Source organism: Anomalospiza imberbis, chromosome 16, assembly GCF_031753505.1.
Source record: "Anomalospiza imberbis isolate Cuckoo-Finch-1a 21T00152 chromosome 16, ASM3175350v1, whole genome shotgun sequence".
In the NCBI taxonomy this organism is placed as follows: Eukaryota; Metazoa; Chordata; class Aves; order Passeriformes; family Viduidae; genus Anomalospiza; species Anomalospiza imberbis.
Window position 1 is genome coordinate 7,814,292 of NC_089696.1, and position 23,607 is coordinate 7,837,898.

Here is a 23,607-nt window from a genome sequence, read left to right on the forward strand (position 1 = left end):
CCTTCTCAGTAAATGAGTTTTACCACATAGTCTTGGGGAGCCTGCTCTGAAGCAGAGCACTCGAGCACTTTGGTCAGTTCTTATTACTGAGTGCACAGCTTCATTTAGAATCATCTGTCTTGCTGTTGGCAGAGGCTCATAATGCCCTGATTAAATAACTGCACGCACGCCAGGCAAAGAGCCACAGGGAAACAACGCAGTTTTTCACTGTCCTTTTGGACGTTGCACTTCTTGGATACATTTCTGCTGAGCTTTTCTGTCCTCTTGCAGTTTGTATGAGGGCTGGAGCTAAATGCAAAAGTCGCCACGAATCCTCCAGCTTGAATCAGCGTAAGGAAGCAGAAATGCCAGAAAACTGCAAAGGTTATGTTTGGATGCAGTTTAGTGCACCATGAAGCTTGTTTATTGTTTCCATTTGAAAGGCAACTCAGCATTGGAAGTGAGCTGCCTCACTCCTGTATTGCAGAGATCCACCTTTTGACTGTTCTGGAATATGACATGGAGAACAGGGGAAAGGGACCCAGTTACAGCTCAGTACTACAGAAGCTGGAGATTCCCATCATGAGATTCAGCAGTAGCATGAAACCTTCACAGGTAGCTTTTCTTGCTCTCCCTTCTTGCTGTGAGTGTTGTAGCACAGGCTCTGTCCAGGCAAGGAGCTGTGAGAGCACTACAGAACAGCACCAGTGGGGTGAATCTAGTTCTGAGATCACTCTCCTTTGTTCCAACAGCAGAAAGATAGAACAGGTCCCAGGTTCACTGAGATCCTGCGCTGACACATGTGAAAACTTATTTCACCACATTCACTTAGTTTGTCTTCTAAATCTTTCTAAGTTTGTTAGCCAGAAGGACTCTTGTTTGTATTTACATGCTCTGGTGCTGAGCACTGAAAGCACGAGCTATTAATATTTTGTTTTTGTCATCTGACAAAATACCTTTGGTCCTTCTTTCATAATACCCCACATATTGCACATACTGCACAGACATCCACAAACCCATGTTGGTGCTTTGCATAAACACATCCTGTTACTTCAACACCTCCCCAGTCAGTCAGGGATGCAGTATGACCCTGCCTGCCATACTCTCATAACACTGTTCCCCAAGCTCATCATGTTTCCACTCTGATTTAAATAAGAAAAAAGAAAAAAAATTCAGAGACACAAAAAGAATTTATATGACCCAACCACCACTGCTGTTCCTTCACAGTCATGCCCTTGTGTCACTGTAATTTCCCCATAATTGTTAATTGTATCTATTACAGGCAATAAAAGACACAAAACAAATTAGGCTTATTCAGGCCATCTATTAAATAGGTGGGAAAGAGGCTAACTGAAGGATATACACAGTTATGCTTCTTTTTATAGAAACAGCAAGAATGCTGGCTTTGTGAAGGTCTGAACATGGGCTTCAAACAGAGAATGTAATTAATATTCTTTCCATGTCTCCAGTTAAAAAATACCTAAACCCCAAACTGTGTAAAATTTTTGAAAAGAGAGTGACCAAAAAATGGAAACTGACAATAAAACATTAATAGTGAACCCTAGACCTTTTTAGAAAATATCAGACAAAACATTGTCATCAACAAAGACAACTGATTCGAAGGATGCTGTCAGTTCTAGATTCTTACCTTGCTCATTATTTTTAATGTTAACATGTTTGTATTGTACTTCAAGAGGAAAAGCAGCTGTGTCTGATCTGTGGAACCAAGACAGAACTCCCACACTGAAAATCAGAAAGGGTTTTCTAGAAAGGATTGAGGCTGTTTTCTGTAGAATAGTTGTAAAACTCACCTGCTTTGATGGCAGTCTGATGGCTCTAAATTTCTCCTACTCAGCTTAGTGTTTTTCTAAGTCAATGGTGATTTTGGCTAGCAGTGTGTACCTAAAATGTTCCATTTAATAACCTCCACCAGGTCATTGCTGCCTCCCCTGTCGCTCATGAAGGAAGGCTGTAACTTGGGTTTTCATTTGCTTCACAAAGAGCCCAGAGAATGATTGACAGAGTGAGACTAATCCACTTTATACTATTATACATATTGTCTCATTTTTCTAATTCCCCCTCCCACAGCTGGTTGCTCCAGGCAGCTACTGAGACAGAGAAAGAAGGAAAAGGGAGAACTAGAAATATTTTAGTGCCTCAGAGTGCATTCCTACTAAAATATTGGTCAACAGTGGGGGGAACTGGGACTCTTAAAGCAGCTTCTTCCAGGTGATACTTTATATGGGTGTCTCAGGGCCACAGAACAGAAATATATCATTTAATGGGCTACCCTTGCTCCCATAGTTTCCCTATCATATTTCTTGAGTTTTGGCCTTCCTTCACTTTTTTTGTCTGGCTATGTGTGTCCAGGGTTTCTCAACAAAAAAAGTGCAGCTTATTTACTGCCTAACTTGTCCCAAGGTTCTGGACAACCAAATCCATCCCAATCTAATCCCAGCCAAAGGGGCTGAGAGGAACTAGAAGAGGCTGGAGGAGCTGGGGCTGTTCAGGCTCCAGAGGAGCTGGCTGAGAGGAGACCTCACCAGTGTGTGTCAGTGTGAGCAGGTTCAGGCTCCAGAGGAGCTGGCTGAGAGGAGACCTCACCAGTGTGTGTCAGTGTGAGCAGGGAGGGCTCCAGAGGAGCTGGCTGAGAGGAGACCTCACCAGTGTGTGTCAGTGTGAGCAGGTTCAGGCTCCAGAGGAGCTGGCTGAGAGGAGACCTCACCAGTGTGTGTCAGTGTGAGCAGGGAGGGCTCCAGAGGAGCTGGCTGAGAGGAGACCTCACCAGTGTGTGCCAGTGTGAGCAGGTTCAGGCTCCAGAGGAGCTGGCTGAGAGGAGACCTCACCAGTGTGTGCCAGTGTGAGCAGGTTCAGGCTCCAGAGGAGCTGGCTGAGAGGAGACCTCACCAGTGTGTGTCAGTGTGAGCAGGGAGGGCTCCAGAGGAGCTGGCTGAGAGGAGACCTCACCAGTGTGTGCCAGTGTGAGCAGGTTCAGGCTCCAGAGGAGCTGGCTGAGAGGAGACCTCACCAGTGTGTGTCAGTGTGAGCAGGGAGGGCTCCGAGCAGGGCCCGGGCTCTGAGCTCCGCTCCCCGGGCTCTGCTCCCCGGGGCCCGGCAATGGCACAGCAGGAACGGGCAGCGACTGATGCCCAGGAAGCTCCACCTGAACACGAGGAAGAACTTCTTCCCTGTGAGTGAGCGAGCCCTGGCACGGATTGTCCGGAGAGGCTGTGGAGTCTCCCTCGCTGGAGATATTCCAGAGCCTCTGGACACAATCCTGTGCTGTGAGCTCTGGAGTGACCCTGCCTGAGCAGGGAATGAGAGAGGAGCCACCGTGCTCCCTACAAACCTGACCCGTTCTGTGAAATTCTGGATAGGGGCTATTTTGCATAAACATGGTGGTTATTATGGATCAAGATCTTACTGCTGCACATCTACTCTCGTGTCTCAGCAAAGACTTTTCTCTCACCTGAGATACTCGTAAATCTGAGGGCTAATGGCTTCCAAAACTCTGTGCCCAACTGTGTGTGCCAAGCAGGAAATGAACACTTAACATCTAATGCAGTGTTTATAGACAAACCAGTGTCAACAATAATTGCTGAAAAAGTAATAGATGAACCTAAAGTGTCGTATTTGAGACTGCTGCTCATGAATTTTCTCATTTCCTTTAAACATATTTTACAGAAAAAATGTGTTCGATTAGGAAAGTAGGACACTTTGAACTACACAAATCATCCTTGCTGTTGGTAGCCTGTGGGATTATGGACTCAGTCTGTGTAATTTTTTTTTGCCGTGTTTGATAACTGATGTCTTAGTTGCATGGCTTGTTTTCATCAGAGAAACCACTTGTGAGAATGTGTTTATGTCTGCCTCAAGGGTGCGTTATAAAACAGGAATCAAAACTTACATTTGGGATTGGGCTTGCACTGCAAAGGGCTGTGTATCCTGGGTGAAGCTTCTAGAGTTTTCTTGTAGTTACTGAGCACAAGAAAGTTTGGAACTCAGCAGTCCTTAGTCCTTATTCCCAGAGGGCTTTTCTTCTGTAGCCAAATATGTTCAATTTTTATAGAAATCTTACTTAATAAAAGAGACCCAGAGACAATAAATAATGCTGATTTATTTCCATGAAACTTGTTCTGCTGTCTACCTTCTTAAAAGGCACAGTATAAATGGATTCAAAACTCAGAGATGAAAAATGTACGCTTGGAGGGCGAACTATGAGAAATCAGGAGGAGCACCCTTGGATAAATTATGTTAGTTGCCCTTCAGGATCAGCAATGAAACATGAATTATCAGCATTTTGTCAGCTCATAAAGGGCAAAATATCTGAGAAAATAATTTTAAGATAGTTTGTTACTGAATGAGGATGAATGATTTCCAGTGACACAGGCTGCTCAATGCAAAAGCCTAATGGCTGCAAACACTACCAAAATGCAAGAGGTAATTTGTCACTGTAAGAATATCAGCAGTGTTTAAGGATCTTTTTATTGCTCTGAATCCTTCCACCACCCAAACCTTCATTGATTAGGGTTTTTAGTAGTTTTTTTACACCCACATTCGGGTTTTCTCATATACTGGTAAAATTAGAACAAAATATCTCGCTGTAAAGTGATTTAACAGTATTGTTCATATTTTGTAGAAAATAACTCAAACCAAGAAAGGAATCAAAGTCATTCCTACCACTTATGTCCTTTCAGTCCAGGAGGCCAAAGTGAATTTTAGAATAGTGGTGTTGAAGCCAAAAGAGCAGGACGGTGACCTGTCCTCCCTGGGAAAAGACGGAAAAGCCTGATTGACACTTTATTGGTTGAAAATAGAAAACACAGTGCTGACTCCATTGACATGAATGGAAATTTCCTCACTGATTTCAGTAAAAGCAAAACTGGACCAGGCTCTGTGCCTTCATCTCCTAGAGCCCTGTTCACCTTGATTCTCCTCAGAAAACTCTGGGGAGGGAATCTGGGGGCTGTGTGACTTCCATGAGGACTCTCCTGGGAATCTGTGTCAGGCTGCCCCATGGGTTTGGTCTCTCTGCCCTCACTTGTCCCTGTGGCAAGCAGGGGTGAGCATTTGCTCCCTGGAGAACCATTTGCACTGGCAGGGTAATGGCACTTCAATCTCCCTGTCTGAGCAGTGAATCATTAGGAAATACATTGGAGCCCCTACAGCGAGCGGCTGCTCCTTAAGTTATCCTTTTTCACACAAGAGAAAGTCACAGAAATTCAGTTATGCATTTGTGTCCCCACCTTCCTTATCCAATCTGCTGTTTCTCTCCTCTCATCCTCTACCATGGATTCCCATTCAGCTTCCTCTGGGCACTGTGCCTGGGAGGGGATTGAAGTTCCTGCAGGTTGGCAGGTTCTGGGGCACACATTTTCCTTCAGGCTGATGTTATCTGTGTGTGGGATGTGACAGTGAAGGCCAAGCCGTGGTGATTTGAAAGCCAGTAAAATCAAGATCCATTTGACTCTGCCTTGGCAAGGGGTGAAACATGCTGTGGTTATGAAATTTCTTTCTTTCTGGTATGCAAAGAGAAGGTGACAGCCAGCTATCAATTTGTTTCAGATATAGATAAGCTCTGCTTGAATTGCCTTCATATCTTTGCCTCTGAGACCTCAATCAGCTCAAACTCGTAGCTGCCCAGTTCCAGTTGTGAGGAAGAAAATATTAGTGTAGTTAAAGAAAAGTGAATCAAAAGTCACCATGCAAAAGCAATTTACTTGGTGAAAACAGAGCTTGCTAGAGAATGACTCCACATCCACAGAGGAAAGACAAGTACAAAACATTTTTTTGCCAGCTGTCATCGTTTGTGTGAGTTGAAGACCCCTGTGCTGTTTCACCTCAGAATTCAGTGAGAAAGAACCAGATGGTTTTGGCTTTTCTGGCTCTGGCTATTTGATCTTTCAGAAAGGACACAGCTTTTGCCTGTGGCTCCCTGCAGATACGGTGTGCCTCGTACACTGAAGAACAAGATCCCAGTATGATTCTCTGCTGCCTGACCTCCCACTCTGCTCTCAGACTGTACACATTGTATGCCCATGGCCTTAAGAATAGCAACATTCATTCCTCTGAGAAATTACTTGTCCCATCAAATGAGAAACACCTTTTTTTCCTTGGCTTCCGAGGAGCATTTTCTCAATATTTATTTACTTGCTGGAGTGGGAATCTGTTATGTGAACCAGTTTCTTTGCTGTCTGAAGACGTTCTTTATACCAGAATCAGTTTTGGTCTTTACTGGATTGGACTCGTATGTCTATAATAATTACCCGGTGGTTTTAAGGCTACCTAAAATTACCTACCAGCTACTGGTAAGATGTTTAGATCACTGTTAGAAAACTCTGTTATTGGGGAATCACATCACAGAGAGGGGAGAGACAGAGAAACAAGCTCTCTGGTATGCAGTCAGATAATTTCATAGGAGAATGTCCTCAGGTGTGAAATCTTGAAATGCCAGTGGCCATTTTACTATTATTTCACTTGCAAATATGTTGCTCTTTATCAGCTGATGCTCATATATTTATTCCTAAAGAGGTTTTACAGGACTCTTTGAGAGTGAACATCTTGTTGACTTTGTGTTTTGGAGTTAAAAAAAAAAATAATGAAGATAGAAAAAGTCTTTAAAAATAACAAACTAAATAAGTTTTAAATCCCTGAACATTAGCTGTAGCTGGCACTGTTACAGCATTTGAAACAGAAGTGCTAAAGCTTTTTGTTAGTATTACAGGATCAGAATCTGACTCTAGTGAGGAATAAAATGGAAATCCACAGGCTGTTTCCTTTGACCACTGAGCAAAATGACAGAAGTAAATGAACAAGTAATGTGTGTTCCTTAATACTGCTTTTTAAATCTCCATGACATAAAATGAAGTGATGTAGCATGAATTGCTTTCCTTGGAATGTGGCTGGCTTCAGCTCAGTCTTGCTGCAGATGGGAATGTGCAATGATTTCAGAGGAGCTCCACACGAGGGAAGGTCCCTAGCACAGCAAGGAACTGTTCCAGTTTCTATTTACAGCCTCCTGGTAGTGCTCAGCCCCATGCAGGGCTGGGCACAGAAGCCCCTTCCAGAGCCTTCCTGACTCCTGGCAGCTTTCCTGAGCCAGACTGAAATAGCTCCTCACAGATAAAGCTCTAACCCAGTGCCACTGAATAAAACTGACAATGAGGGCTTCTGGTCGACCTTCAAGGGCAATTTTCCCTCATTTTTTGTGTCCTCCTTTGGATCAATTTTTTCATAGAAAGAGCTGTCAGATCACATCCACTGTGCAAACTTCCCCACCAGGCTGCACACAGCTGTATGTTCTCCTCGTTCTCTGAAGGACAAACTGCTGTTTAAAGTGCACAAGGTTGTATTTTCAATTCATAGCATCATGGGAAAAGGTGAAAGGAGTATGGAAATCCAATAGCAACTGCATTGTCAGCATCATGGTTTATTTAAATGTCAAGCAAGTTTTCGTCTCACACGGGTTTATTTTGAAAAAGAAAATGTTCTTTCGAGCACTTGGTCTGTTCCTCTGTCCTGCACACCCCTCACCCTGTGTGAAGGTATTAATGAGCAGATACCAAGAGCTGGGTACTCTGGGACTGGCCACTCGTGACTCTTTTGCATTGTCTTTAAATAATTGGAGAGCTACTAGGAAAGCTAGTGCCTGTTCTCACAAATCAGACCTCTAGAAAGAGGTAGCTAATGTGGTTTGATTTCTGGCTGTTATTTTCTCTGCCTCTGAGGCACTGGAGCGAGGACAAATGACACTGGAGCTTGTGGTGTGAGAAGCACTGAGGTACCTGCAGGCAGCCAGTGACCAGTGTGGTCCTTCTATTTCTTTGTTGATAAAATGAAAAAAGTATTCAAGAGGGATGTAACAGTGCTACTAGGACAGTCATTTGGGGAGGAGGGGAATATTAAGGCCTATTTCAAGACTTACATGTTATGAGACTATTTCTATATACTCCCTGATCAGGATGTGTGCCAGCTCTTGCATTGGCTCCAGCAGCATTTTCCACTTTTTTTTTTCAGTCTTGTCTTTGATATGCAGGCACAGTGTGCTAGAATGAATGGCTGAGCTTAATTCATCCCTCCTCTCGATTCCTCCTGTCTTTACTGCAGCTTTCTGCCTCAGCTGCTATGTTCATTCAGAGAAGAAGGTACAGCTGTGGCTCAAACCACAGCTCTCCTGCTCCAGGGTTTGTGCATGCAGAGCTGCAGGGATCTGAGGCTGGACACACCACACCTAATGCATAAAAAGCATCCTCCGCTTGTGTGGTCCAAGTCGTGCCTGTTCAGCAGAGATATCCTGCAAGGGAGCTGAAATTTCAGGATAATTCCCTATCAGAAACAAAGAGCATGCACAAGAGCTCTTCCAACATCACTCTTAGCCAGGCAAAGCATTTTTTCAAGCATCTTTCTAGTTTCATTTAGTTGCAGTCATTTCATAGTAGTTGATGTGAGCTCAGTAGGTTTGTTTTTTTTTTTTTTGTGGAGTTTACCTTTTATGTAGAATAGTCTGAATATAAAATATCTTTGTAAAAGTATTCTTTTATGGAGAAAATCATAGCACTTAATTTTATTGTTTTGAAATTATGTGGTTAGCCACAACAGAGTAAATCTGATGTCACTGTTTTCATGCTGGGAAGGTGTTACAGCACTGTGTTGCAAGCAAGAAAAAAATGTCTCCCGCAAGTCCACCACATATATAGGTATTTACAGCAAAGGAAGTATTGTCCTTGTAGCATGTTTGCATTCACCCTCCACAGGGAGAAGAGACACTTCTGAGAAGTCAATAATCTGTGTGTTTATAAGGAGGTCATCCACTGCCCTTTGCAGTGGAGTAAAATATACAGGGAGCAGGAAACAGGATCCCATCTCATGGAATTTCTTTTTAATAATTTTCCCAGGTTTCCTCTTTCTGGAGTGGTAGAAAGGCAAAATACCCAAGCTAGAAACCATTTTTGTCACTGCTAGAACAAATGATCAGGATTCTCATTAGTTTCTCGGTCCTGTGGAATGTCCTTCCCTAATAACAGTGGGCAGTTTTTTGTGTGCTGTCCAAGAAGACTGGCTAGCAATGACATTTTTGTGGGCTAACCCAGGGCATTACCAGATGCTGGTTAGGATAAATGGGTGTTTTCTGGTGAGTCAAATAAAGAAATAGGCAGCATGGGAGATGGCCGTTTTGAGATGTGTATCTTTCTAAATGAATCAATATTGTAAATGAACTGAAAAATGTGCAAACAGATGCAAATAAAATAGCAGGAACTGTTTATAGCAGTACTTGAGCATTGTTTTATACCCCAGTCTGCACCAACACAAATTAGGTCAAAGATAATAAATTCAGATAAAGGTTTGTAAAAATGAGATTCATCACAAAAGACTTACTTAATCCAGGTCATTAGCTTTGCATAATGAGTTCTGAGGAAATAATTAAATGGAGCTTATATTTTCCTTTTTACAGATAATTTCCCATTAAATGTAAGAATTAGTACACAGAACTTAAAACTGCAAACACAAGGTGAATTCATTATTTAATCCTGTAGAATTTACTGTATGAAGAGTGGTCTGAGACAGGTTTTGTCTATTCATCCTGTCTGATAAGACTTCCTGAATAGGGCCAATATTATTTTCTTTGCTGGTTGCAAGTTCTCATATAGCAACAGGGGAGATAAACATCTAATGAAATAGGAAAATCTCATTGTAAAGCCAGAGAATCAAATAGGCAAGGTTACCTGAGGGGGAAAGAAGAAGGGAAAAGGAAGCAATTTAGCTTAATTAATTTTAAAAACTAACAGATTTCGTGCTGGTGGCATCCCAGTATTTCACTGAAAGACAAATTTGTTTCTAGCTCATCTTAGGCTTATATTTAATTCATAAATAGGGGATTTCAACTTAAGAAACACAGGATTCTGTTCTGTTGGGTTTGTAGTGGCTCATTCTTGGTGAAGTGTATGTTCAGCATATGTCAGAAATCTTAATCTCACGCTTTGTAATGTGGAGGTGCACTGAGATGAAATTTGTGGCTCAGATGAAAAAAATAATTCCTTTTCCAACACCTGCCTTGTTAGAAAGGTGACTTCTCATAGAGGATACCTCAAACTTTGCACCAAGTATTTGTGTTTGTATTGATTTTTTCAACCCAGAGTGAGTTCATATATGAGGTATGAGGTCACATACTGCCTTGGTACTGGGCAATTTCTCTGGGCAGCATTTTAAATGGAACACATTCCAGACTGGGTATGTAATTAAGAAAATCTTCTCTAAGTCTGTGATACGTGGTATATGAAACAGTATCTTGAGAAATCAGCTCATTTTTCTCGCATGCAGAGATTTATTTGTTTATCTGTCTGTAGGGTCAGAGAGAAGAGTGAGAAAGCAAAAGAACAGAACATTAGGGGAAGTTTCTGGTTTTAGTCCTGCTGGGATAATGAGGGCACCCTTCCATCTGGTTAGGTCAGTAGGAGAATCCCTGCTGAAATACACAGTGGTACATCTCCTAGAAAGAGGTGGGAAAATGCCACTCTCTTAGTTCAGTTACAGCAGGATAAATTAGGTTGCTTAGTTCCAGACTGACATGTAAAGTGGTCTGGGGGAAATTGCTTTCACACCTCACCTGAAGTCACCAGCCAATGTGTAAGAAGTGCTGTTGTCAGCGCATCTGGCAACACGGAATGTGGTACTGGTACCTAAACTAGAGTTTACTTAAAATTGGAAATAACAGTAGGAAGTCTGGAAACTGTTCTTGCACAATTCAATTATAGTACTTTGTGAAGTCTGTCATAATTCTCTGCAGACCTAATTATGTGGACAGCTTTTCTTTAAATCCCATTCAAACCTGCTTAATCCTTCTTTATGCACAACAGAAATGGCTGGATGAGGTACCACAGGCTATTTTGCAAATGGATTGAAGTTGTCTTGGAGAGAGTTTGTGGCTCAGTTCAGGCACTTGAAAGCTGGGCTCTGAAATGGTGGCACAGATCAAGGGCGACAATGCCCTTCCAGTGTGCTGGAATGGCTCTGAAAAATTTCTGTATGTGAGCAAATCCTTTTTGCACTCTGTCAGGGCAGCTGAGGCACCGGCACAGGCACACTGTGCTGCTCGGTGTTTGTTCTAATGTGTGAAAGGACTATACTGAGATGGTCCTGGGCTGGCTCCTGAGCCCTTTGCAGGCCAGCTTGCATCTGAAGGCATGAGCTGTTGTGACCTTATCACAGCCACCATAAGGAAATAAAAGTTAAATCTGCCAAATTTAGAATCTGGATATTTGAAAACTGCAGAGATGCAGCTGATATTAATACAGAGGATTTGGTTTCAGCTGAGTGGAGAATTGTGTGTGAAGCCATGAATAATGTGTCTGGGGATTGTTAATTTGATAGGACTTGAGTTTAAAAAGGTTTTTATAAAGAGATATTAATTCCAACTCCCTTTTCTGTTTTCATGGTTATGTTTTTCTCATTTTTATGCGTTTGCCCTCTAACCAGCTGAAGAGATGTGTGCAACCTTGTTATGACTGAGGGAATGGAAATTGGCTGGGGCATGCAAATTGCCCAGATAGAGTCTTGGAATCGACTTCAAAGTAGCAAGGTTGAGCCCTGTAATTGGAGTGTCAGAGCCCCTAAGGGTTTTCAAGATCCAGCCTGTAAGTGCAATAAGGTAATTTATCTCAGTGGACATCCTTCTGCATATCCTGAATTTATTTACATCCTGCAAATTTCTATCATATTAATAAAATCTATATTTATGACAATATTATGTATTGTCATAATACAATATCTGTATTTATGACAAATCAGGCCTGGGGCTTTTATTTATTGTTTATGCAAAGATTTTAATAAGAAGTTGCTTTTTTCTTATCTTTCCAAAGAAACTTTTGTTCAGTATTAAGTTCTGACTTTTTGGTCATTTATTGCTGTGAGTACTGAAATCCTGTTTCCTGATCTGTAAATATGGTTTTGTATTAGCTCTTAAACTACTGCAAGAGAGGGTACTACTGAGGAAAAGTCCTCCCAGAGTATCCAGAGTATTGTGAGTCACAAATCAAAGCCCTGTAAAAACAGAGAAAGCTAGCAGAACTCCCAGTAGTAGAAAACACCACCATGCAAATCCTACTGATACTGCTACAAACCAGCACCAAATCAAACACAGATTTACAGCTAGAACTGACTCTAGTTACAGATAATTAAGGAGCAAGTTGTCCCACTGTACTGAGTCAGTTCCTTTCACACACAAGCACCCCTAGATCCAGAGGGAGGGACATAAAAGCAGAGATGGAGCACTGGTGAAGGGATGGTTTAATTTGACAGGATGGATCCTTATGACTTCCAGCATGGAGAGAGTCTGCAATCTTTGCAGGGGCAGTGTCTGACTGGACCTCAAACAGCTCAATCCCACCTTACTGAGTAAAGCCCCAGATAACAGTCAAATGAATCTTCTCTGCTTCCTGAGTCCTCCCTGCTGTGCCTGCAGATGCACAACACCTGAGCTTCTTCACAGGACCTGTCCCCATCACCACAAGCAGGTGAACACCACAAGGCTGACAGCTTCAGAAGTCAGGAGAGTGCTGAAATCTGAAAGCTGAAGTGCAAGGTAGAACAAATGGAATTTATAATCCAAGTATAGGATAGCAGTATAGATTTTGAGGTTCATTAAGTCTGAATATCACATTGAGACCTGTGTATTACATTCAGTTTCTACAAGAACTCCAGCCTGGTGATGATTCACAGGATCCCATTGTCAGGGCAGGATGAACAAGTATTGCCAGATGAGCTGTTTTTTTCAGGATATCATTACAACCAAGATGAGGCTTTCTATGCACAGAGCAGTTCCTTAAGACTAGAGGCATCTTTTTCCTGGGGGAAATGTAAGATTAAAGGGTTGCATAATTACCCACTTAGCAAACTGAAACTGTCATAAACTGACAAAAAACAAAACCAAGAATAATTACTGCTTATAAATTTTACAAGATAACAAACAAGACTTTAATTGATGCTTTTTTTAAGATCTTTATAGATCTTATCATTATGGATTTGTGCTGATATATATCTTTAAATAGGGAGTAAGGGCAGAAAATTGTCCCTAAATTAAAAAGTTGGAGCCATCATTTAATTGTAAAACTTTTGGTTAGCAAAGTACTGAAGACCATCCTTAATTAGCAATCACTTTTACCATTGACTGTCTATTTCTGCTGGGAGATATGTAGTTCAGTGAGAAAACAAAGCAGGATCTCTTTCAGGTTCAGTTTTTGAACCAGCTGTATTCAGTGCAATGCAACTTATTCTACAGAAGTACAGCCAAAAAGATGGAAAGCAGCTGAGAATCTTATTTGGGCAGTGGGCAACTGCAGGCACTCCCATCAGATGTGACAGGAGATATTGTGTGCACTTCTTTGCATATAATACGACAGGAACAAAAAAGACTTTCAGAGTTAGAGGAAGGAGTTAACATTTAACACTGTGAATCTGGCATTTGTATTTCAAGAGAAGTCTCAGTGAGACCAAGTATACAAAAGGCTGAAATGGGAAAGAATAGACTGCTGCCAACAGGCTTTCTTGCAAAGGTAAATTATAAAAAATAAAAGGTCAAAGCTTGGAGATAAGAACAAGAACATACAGGATAAGCAACTAAAAGAATCTTTTTATAACCCGAGGCTCTTAGATATGGAACAGACAGGGCAGTGATTCTGGAAGTGCAGTGGGCAATTGCACACAGTGCTTTTTATATTCTCTGCTCACCTAATTTTAAAATGTGGTCACATGTTACAGTGTGAGCAAAATACTTTTGAAGTAGAAACTTATGTTTGAAGATGTCTAGGCTGTAAATCTGTGCTACCTAAAGAATAAAAAAGTATTCATAACCTGAACAAAATAAATCCCAATGTTATAATTGTGCTGTTACACCCAGACCACAGCTGGCTGATGGACAGAGCCATTACCAATCACAGCAGATGATTCAATAGTTCTTGGGGAGGAAATTATATAGCAAACAGAATGGTCTGTGGTGGGTTTTGAATGAGCAGAGGTGGATGAATAGAGAAAAAAATTCATCCTATGTGTCTCTCTACAGACATGAAATTCTGATCTCTTGCCTGAGGAACTGCAGAATGGAGCAGATGCAAGGGACTGCTTGAGTCCAGCAGATTGTCCCAGAACATAAATGATCTTCACACAGCACAGTACAGGGCTGAGGTGGCCAGTGCTCTGTGCTTCAGGTTTGCTGGAAGCAAAGATGCACCACAATTCCCCACTAATCAGATACATCCCCCACTTCTTTTTCCCCTTTTCTCCAAATGACAGTTGTCAAGCAGGGATATTTGATGACCATGACACTCCCGGAGATTCTGGTGTTTAATCAGCTTTCAGGAGGCACCTCTGGATCCTTCCTGCCAAAGAGGATCCCTAGAGCTGCCAGGTTTCACAGCTGCCTGTTGCAAAGCCAAGATGTAAGGGGACTCAGCCAGCCCAGAGATTTATGCTGGGACATGGAGCGTGTGAAAAAAACACCTTTGGGATTTCTGGGTGCCCTGCTGTCTGGTTTAAGCCAATATCTCAGGGCTCTAAGGTTACCCCCTGTGCATCTGGGAGCTGCATTGCAGTTGAAACTTCTGATTTTTTTTGGAAATTTAACACTTCCAGAAGTGCAAGGCTGTTCTGGATCATCATGCACTGAAAGGAAACAAGGGTGTTTGCAAAGAGGGATGCTTTTTGATTTTATAGCAAATGTACTGAATCAAATGTGTTATCCCCCAAATACTCTGAATGCCACTTCTCTGGCATTTTCCAGCAGACACAGTTTTGTCAGGAAGTTTTGGCTACCACTGCTTGCAGGGACAAAGCACATCTGGTCACCTGTGAAGGAGCTGTGCTCCTTGTGTCAGCCCAAAGTGCAGTTCATAGCCCTACATGCTACAGATCCCAAAATTTAAATGTGTTGCTCCATTCATAGAGAAGTATCAATAAGGATTCAAAAATTATAACAGGCACAATAACAAGAAAAAAAATCAGCTTTCTGCTAGAAGCAACATTCAGCTGTGTTATCTCCAGCATTCAGTGCCATTGACAGCAGTGGAAGCAAAGTGACTCTGAGAACTTCTGCACATCTGACTGTGAGTGCAGCAGCACATTAGCTCTTTGCTCCTCCAGTAACAGCCTCTGCACACTCCTGTTGTCTCTGGAGATTGCTTTTCCAGGGTGTTAAAACTCACCAGGTATTTGTGCTGCTGCTGCCTCAGTGCAGCCTATTAGCTGCTCACTGAGGCCTGATGAACCAGCAGCATCCCAAATTTACTGAATTTGGTGCCATCACCAACCTGTTCTTGGTGCTAGAGAAGAAATAGGAGAGCAAATTGAGAAGCAGAGGGAAGAGATTGCCTTGAGGGAAAAGAGGAGATTACAGCATTTCTGAAAGACCCCCGAAATGGACTGTGAGCTGTATTCTGCAGCAGGATGAGGACATTCCTGGGATGTTTCCCAAAGCCAGACTGCTGCCAATGTCCAAGCCAACTGAGGCAGGCAGTGAAAGCAGCAGGAGTGTGGGATGTGCTCACTGCCACAACAACCAGCTCACTGCCACCCTGGTACTGCCCCTTTTTTCCCTTTTCCCTAGTCTACCCATTTTGAATTGCACAAGACTGCAGCCTCTCAGGCAATCCAGAATCAAAACACATTGCAGCTGTTTATATTGTATTTATATGGTAATTCCATCATAAAGCATTGAATAAATACAATGTGCCACACACATGCCAAATTTAGTAATTGTTAGGATTCACAGTAATAGAATGCTGCAGCAGGCTAGATTAGAAATAAGGAATTAAATGTAGTTTTTCATGTACAGGTTAGTTATTGGCCACTGCATCCTGCACCAGAAGGATTAAATCAAACAGGAAAAAAAATTCAACTCTGAGGCAACAACAGAAGGTATAGTAAAAGGGCTGGCTGCAAGGCTAGCCATTCGTGCCTCCAGGTGACATGTTAGTGACCAGCTACAGGAATAATCTGATTCTTTTCACATGAACATGTTTTTATCTGGAATATTTTGAACTATAACAAATTAATTTTTCTGCATTATGCAACTATTTCAATTTCCACCAAGCATGCTGTTTTTAAGTGACTCTAGCTGGTTCTCTCTTCATCCGTTTCTGACCTGTGCCTCCTGCTTACTTCTGCTTTGTCTCATCAACTAATAGTGGTGTTGAGAGTCTTGATTTTGATATGTGAAGTAGCATTAAGAGTTTACTTGCTGCACTCTGCTCTATTAGCACTTAACATACTTCAGCAAAAAAGGATTAGCTTGAGAACTTCACTGAATTCTTTGAAAAAGCCCCAAAAGTTCTGACCCAGATTTGGAGCAAAAGTTATCCATTAACATTTTCTTACTGAGGATTAGCTTATTATTGGACAATTTAAGGGAGTAGAAGTAGGCCTCAAACTGCTCAATTTAAGTCCAGTCCAGAACATGACTTACAATAATTTTAACTGGAGCACCATTATTGGGTGGGCTGAAGAGCAGTTTGCTGCTGAGTGGTTTCCACATCAGAGAAGTCACACAGCTGGTCTGTGCCACCATCCTTTGAGGAGCTCTCAGCAGCCATGGGCTGAACAGAGTCTCATTTAGGATGGCTCACCCATGTCAAAGATGAAGAAGAGAAATGGTGGAGAGCTGGGCCATTACCCCTACCCTGTGCTGGAGCTCACCTCCTGCTGAGTGTGAAAAATGTGTATTTTATGATTGGCTTTTCACAAATATTACTATGAATATTTATATGTGTAATGTCAGAAAGTTATGCTGTATTAATTCTCTCAAGTAGTGTGTTAAATATAGTTTTAGCCTACAACATAATGTTAAAATAGAAACTATGCAATGTAAGATATTTTTACTAGCTCAAGAAAGGGATAAGATAATCAAGAAACTCTTCACACAGAGATAACAGCAACAGGAACCCTGAAGAGTTACAGCCTCCTTATCAGAAAAGACAACATTCTTCCACCTTCTCTCCGTCTTTACGGAACCACCAGGATTAAGGGGAGGAAGTTGACAAAAACCAGAAAAATTCTTATTTTGCAAGGAATTTATGCATAATGTATGAGATATATGAATATGCAACAGGCTATTGCTTTTAAGGGTTATTCCTTTGTTCACAAGGCACGTTTCTGGTAGCTTAGTACCCAAAAACATCCAGACGTCCGTAATTCTTTGATTTTATTGTCTTGTAATTGTCCTAACTCTAAATTTTTATTACTCTAATTGTATTACTACTTTTATAACCATTTTATTATTATTATTATTAAACTTTAAAAAATTCTAAAACCAAGTGATTGGCATTTTTCACATGAGTGACTGAGGTGGCTCTGAAAGGTGTGGCTGGGTTTCCAACAGCAGCAGAGCCATAAAGAGGAGGGTCCAGAAGGATGGATCAGACCTGATGGAGCAGACCCTGCACTTGCTGTGTATCCACACCTGCAGCTCCTCCCTGCGTGTTCCTGCCAGGCTGCAGGTCCCCTGCCAGTGCCTGAGCTGTTCCCGGAGCTCAGCAGAGTGCCAATGACATCCTTTGGTTCCAGGAGCAGAGATGTGGGACCCTTTGTGTCACTGCCAGACCTCACCTTCTCCGTGCCCTGCTTTACAGTGATAAAAACAGCCCCAAATGACAATGAAAGCACTAAAGGCTGCAGAGCACAGGGAGCTGTCCCGGGGCCACCACCAGTGTGGCACCAGTGACAGCAGCAGGATCTTTGCTGCTAATTATTCACAGCATCCCTTACCGATTGCTCTGAAACTTCTGACACCAGGTGTAAGGCGTTCTCCCATTTCTCATTGTCAATTCAGGCTTCTTTTAAAGTTTTCTTTGCACTTATTGACTTAATAGGCAATTTGGTTTTTTGTTGCTTTTAAACACTGCTGGCTACTGTTCTATTTCTGGCTGGCACACTGAGGATGAAGTGTGATCATACCCAGTTTAACTATACCAGTCTGTGTTGAAATTGAAACAAAGTTATGCATTAATAACTTCAGGTTTACCTTTTCAGTCCCTCTCACTATGTGTAATAGCTTGATAATTTTATTTCCCTATTGTAATTATTTTTGTGCTAATATCTTTTTGTGCATACAGTAATATAATTTTACTTGGTTTTTTTTTTGTCACTGAAAATTATCCTGGAGATTGCAGAGCAGACAAAGCATTTTCATCCTGCCACTGGCTGGGACTCATCTCAGTGTTGTCTCCACTTTTGCTTTATGAATTTTGTCTCATTACCAGGAAAAAGCTCAATATATGCTAAAAAATAGTTGTCTACTGCATACCTGCTTTAAATAAAATGAAATGTTCATTCTTTCTTTTTAAAAAATGTAAGAGACTCCTGTGTGAAGCTGTTCTGAATCATGTCTCAGAAACTGAGAGGCAGAGGCTGGTGGTGTGTGAGGAGGCAATCCTGACCTGGCTGCTCCAGGTGTCCTCACACCTGTGCTCCATTCCAGTGTTCCAGCCACACCTCTGAGCTTGCAGACAAGCTCTGAACTAATACCTGATGCTTTCTGTATTTATTTCCCTCCACTTTCAAACTTCTGCTGCCTTGCTTACATTTTTGTTTCTTTTGGAAACGCTGCAGAATTTTGGATCGCTTTCAAAAATATCTTCTCTGGTTCAAGCACACGTTGAGTGGGATGTGAAGGAGAATCTCTGACTGTTCTGCAAGGGTCAGAGCAGATTTCTGCCTGTCACACTGATTCCTGTGCTGGTTTAAGCACATCCCTGGGGCATAAAGCTTGTTTGTTCCTGAATTGTTGAAATCACAGGGTGGAGGCTGACCTCACATGAGGAGTGACACCAGGGCACTTACAGCTGGAGCTGCAGAGTGCAAGTAAATGAGTTACTTGTTTTATTCTGAGCTCTTGAGAGCTGATTTTATAATATGTATGTGTAATTTATTTATGGTTTATATTCCTGTTTACCAGTAGTATTGGCTTTAATTCATGGTAGCATCAGAATAACTTCCCATCTCCTGCTTATATTTCTGGCAAGCAGTGAAAATGAGAGGTGGGCCTGTGAGAACCTCATGACATTTAGACTACACATGAACTAAATACTCTCCAACAAACACAATGATTTCTAATAGGAAAATCCATCTTGTACAGGCAGCATTTGTGTGTTCAGACGCACAAGACAGCCTTACTTTACAGACCAGTTTTGCAATTTGAGTTTAAAAACACCTACTGAAATATGGCTGTTCTCTCATGACAGACATTTCAAAATCTGTCTCACTTTTTTCCCTCAAGATTCTATTATCTTGAAAAAAAAAAGTGATTTTTTAATATTTGTTTCCCCACTTTTTTCTTTAAGAAAGGAAGTCAAAACTTGCAGATAATACTAGTGGGATAACTTTAAAAAATATTTTATCTGTTTTTAAATACAAGGGAAATATCTTTTGTTTATATGGTATAGAATGTTTTTCCTTTGCCTCCATTTTGGGAGAGCCATGAACTAAGCTCACACAGGGGCTGTTTGCTGAGATTTTATAGTTTCATTCCTACTCCAAGTTTTTGTCAAAAATTCTTCTCAGCTGTGCTTAGTGTGTCATGAAGGACTTCAGAATTTGTCTCCTCTTAATTGAACAGCTTATTTTCTGATGCTTTTTGTCTGCAGTTTTCTTCATAATTATGCTGAGTATGTTTTGACCTCTCTATTTTCCCCTTTTCAAATCAATACAGCTGAAACAGGCCTTTTTTCAGGAACATCTCTCCATTTGGGTACCAAGATATGCAGCCAACCTATTTTTCAGTGTCTAAATTCTTGTTTAACATGAAGGCCAAGTATGATGAACCCTTGGAATGGGGTTTTCCAGAGGCCAAGCAGCTCTTTCCCAAACCCACCTTATATAAATTGACTGCTTTACGTTCAGGGAGCACAGTCCATAGCTCTGTTTCTCTCTGGGTTACAGAAATACATCAATTATGGAGAAATAATCACAGAAGCACCCTGGCCTTACCAGCTGCCAGGTTACTAGTGCAAAGTGCTTTTTGTCTCCTCGACCCATTTGATGCCCTTGTGAGAGCCACTCAGCCCCTTGCAGGATGAGGTCCTGCATCATTTCTGATCCCATCCTTGGCTCCTCTTGCAGGGGCTGGGATTTAGCTCCCAGGGTGGAGCAGCATGGAGAGTTAGAGGGGTTAAAGGTGGGGAACATTCATGGGTTTGTGTTGGCTGCACCAAGGTAGGACTCTCCAGAGCTGCAAGCAATTGCTCTGAGAGGGTTTTGTAGCAGTCAGTTTGTGGTGATATCAGTTAAGGAATGGTGGCTGTGGCTGTGGACAGGGTTGGGATTCCTCAGAGGGATGATTGAGCCTGACTAACAAAATGATTGTCACTTTGGCTTAGGGAGTATTTCACTTCTAAACTCTTACATTGCAAGTAATAAGCAAAACAATAGAGAAACCAGTCAGCACAGTACTTAGCTAGAATATTTTTTACTGCTTGAATTAATTACTCCATAGTTAGGTAGCTCTGTGATTTAATTTACATTCCTGAAAAACACCATTAAGACAGTCTGACTGGCTTAATTCATTTTCTCTGCTTCCACACACAGATCAACTTGACATCATTTCAATGGCTGAAACAACAATGATGCCTGAGGAAATTGAGCTTGAGATGGCAAAGATCCAGAGACTTCGGGAAGTCTTAGTCAGAAGAGAATCAGAACTCAGGTTTATGTAAGTATCAATCCTTCTGGGAAAACACTATGCAAAATTAATCAAAATAGGAAAGAATGGTATTTAGAAGACTTTTATCTGCTTGACATTTTAAAAGGGAGAAAGATAAAGAGCATCCCAGTTAGGTGAGCACTTACAAAATGCCTTTGGGAAATGATTTTTGTAGTTGCAAAGGAAATTACTGCTTTTTCATTCAGCAGCTTTTTTTTTTATTCAGCACGGTTTGCAGAATACATAAAACAGACCTCTTACTTACAAAAGGAAACTTTAGCAAAGTATGTGTCTATGCAGCATCTTTTCCTACCTGATTTCAGTCCTTTGTGGCAAGGATATTTGTCTGAACAAAATATCAACAGGTAGGGGATTTGAAGCTTCCCAGTCTAACCTAGCTCGGGCTTTATTCCTACTTCATTAGTGGTCTTAGGCAGTTCATGTCACAGGAGAGCACACTGTGTTCTGCACTAATAGCAGCCAAGATTTGACATTTGTTAAATGGAAGCAATTTAGTTATGAATACAGAACACTTTCTGATATATCAAATTAAATAGCAGTATTCCGAGAGGGATTTTCAAAATTGCCAAAAAAGGTCAGGCATAGGAGTCTCACTGAAAGTTAGTGAATATTAATCCAATTCTGATGGTGAAGGCAATAGGGTTAATATTCCTAAATCATCAAATTTACAAGATCAGAACTTATTCCTAAGAAGTGTATTGTCTTGAAGTGTCCTCAGTCTGTGAGTATCTGAGGTCAGAAACAAATGCTTTTGCTGACAGGCCAAGAACTTCAATAGCTCTAAAACCTGCTGAGCTCAGACCCTTGGCACTAATGAAGCTTCAGTAGCCTGAAAAAACTCACTGGCTTTCTGCTCATGTTAAAGTACAGGGGACTGGTCCTTTGACCCTTACACTGGAGGTTAATTTCAGTGCCCTGACTTGCATTGCCAGAAGCTGGAAGCCTCACCCCTCTGCAAGCAGCACAGACTGCCTTTGAGTATTATCCCAGAAGACTTCTGCCCAAAATCACTGCTTAGACACTTTTGGAATAAGGGCTGGTAATAGTGGCACTGACCTTTAGTAATGCCTTTGTGCTACAAATAAAGTGAACAGGAAAGGTTTTGTCACTCCTGCTCCTGGTAGTCAAGTCACTACTTGGTTATTGGTTTGTACATAAATTTAATCTAGAAGAAGCCTCATCACTGAGCCCTGCACTTCTCTTGACATTTTCTATATCAAACAAAGTGCTGAAATAAACTGCCCCAGTGAATGAGAGCAATTGTTCTGTTTGTTCATGTATCCAGTCTGTTCTTTACATTTCCCCCATGCTCACATTCTTTACTCTGTATGGCCTGGCAGGTGTTTGAGTAAGGGATTTAACACAGGAGAACTTGCTTATTGAAAAGGGAACAGAACTGGCATTCACGCTGTGCAACTGTTCTCCTCCTGGGATAGATCTCATCCTCACACACTGCCTAGAGCTGCCCAGGAGCACTCCCAGCCTCTCCCTGGCACAGGCAGGAAAGCTCTTGCGAGCATCCAGGAGGCTTGGCCCAAGGTCCTGGCAGAGCAGACAGGTGACAGAGGTGGCCCCAGATTCTGTCTTCTCTAAGCCATGGAGAGCCACAGCCACAGACCCTCTCATTCCTTCAGCTGCAGCAGGCCTAATGACCACTTTTCCAGGGATATTCACACAGCTTTCCAGCCCAGCTGCTCCCTGCTGTCGCTATTGGACATGAAATGAGTACACAGAACCTTGGTAAGTTTAAAAGAGAAAAAGCCCAAGTTTTATTTGAGCATCTGATATTTATAGAATTCTGAAGGTGACTGTGGATTGGAGGATGGAATTACTACCTCCCTAACCACACTGGTCAAACCAACAGTCCATCAGTTCTCTCCTCCTACAAAGAAGAATGTAAAACAATCATTATTTACATGAACAGTGCATGAGAACTCCAGTAGAAATATGTAAACATTATCAGAAGGCTAAAGAAGTTTTATGAGAACTTAAAAACTTTCAGAAGAACTATAAAAGAAAACTTAACACTTGAAAATCAGGGCAACACCCTGCTGTGTGGCAGAGTATTCTGACTCTGCTCATTAATCCTTGAGGCAGTTAAATTCAGTTTGTGAATGCCACTGAATGAAATGGGCAGAGAGAAGCATGCTGGTAGTGATACCCAAGTAATGCAGCAGCACCTGTTCTTTACTGCCTCTCATGCTGGGTGGTTTATGCTGACAGAAGGGCTTGGCTACGTTTGTCTTCAATGACAAATGTCTTTTAATGACAAATGTATTTCAATGACCTATTGCTGAGATTAACAGCACAAGTCATGGTTACCTCAGTGGTCCAAGTTTTGTTTCTGTTTCACTAAGCAAATTACATAAACTCTAATTCATAGACATATTGCGGAAGACTTTATATGTAGCCATATTTCTTTTTCTCATTTGATTTCTGAAGTAATGAATTGCCAATATCCAAAGACCAGAAGTCTGTATGTAGGCCATGAATTTTAGTAACTGATTTCTTCTGACAGGACTAGATTCCCCTGGGAATGACCTATACAACCAACCACATGAAGCTGAGCCTCCTCAGCCAGGTTTAAGGCAGACTCAGCTTTGAACACTGCTAACGAGCAGCTCTACACCTACACTCAGAACACGGAGTGCCAGAGCAGCTTTAATGAGAACCACATCTCTTTAGCTCTTGCATCTGCTTTTGCTTTTCCTTTAATTAGAGCAAAAGGATAAAACACACACATAGTATTAGAGAAACTGTGTGGTATGTTTGTATTCCCTTCTTTGCCTTTCATGCTGTTAGCAACAGAATAGAAATTCTCTTGGGTTAAATTGGTATTTTTTATAGTTCTTATGAAAGCATGAACACAATGAAATGATTCTGTAGCACTTGCACATCCAGGCACAGCTCACATTTTCAGCTACATT

General features: G+C 41.6%; 1 protein-coding gene across 2 annotated transcripts in view; it reads left to right on the plus strand.

Moving 5' to 3' along the window:
* Positions 1-23,607, plus strand: part of BMERB1 (bMERB domain containing 1) — a 60,904-nt gene that overhangs the window by 16,203 nt on the left and 21,094 nt on the right. For both annotated transcript variants that reach the window (XM_068206831.1, XM_068206829.1), the window contains exon 2: positions 20,545-20,668. In XM_068206831.1, the coding sequence (XP_068062932.1) occupies positions 20,545-20,668 (124 nt within the window). The remainder of the gene's footprint in view (positions 1-20,544; positions 20,669-23,607) is intronic.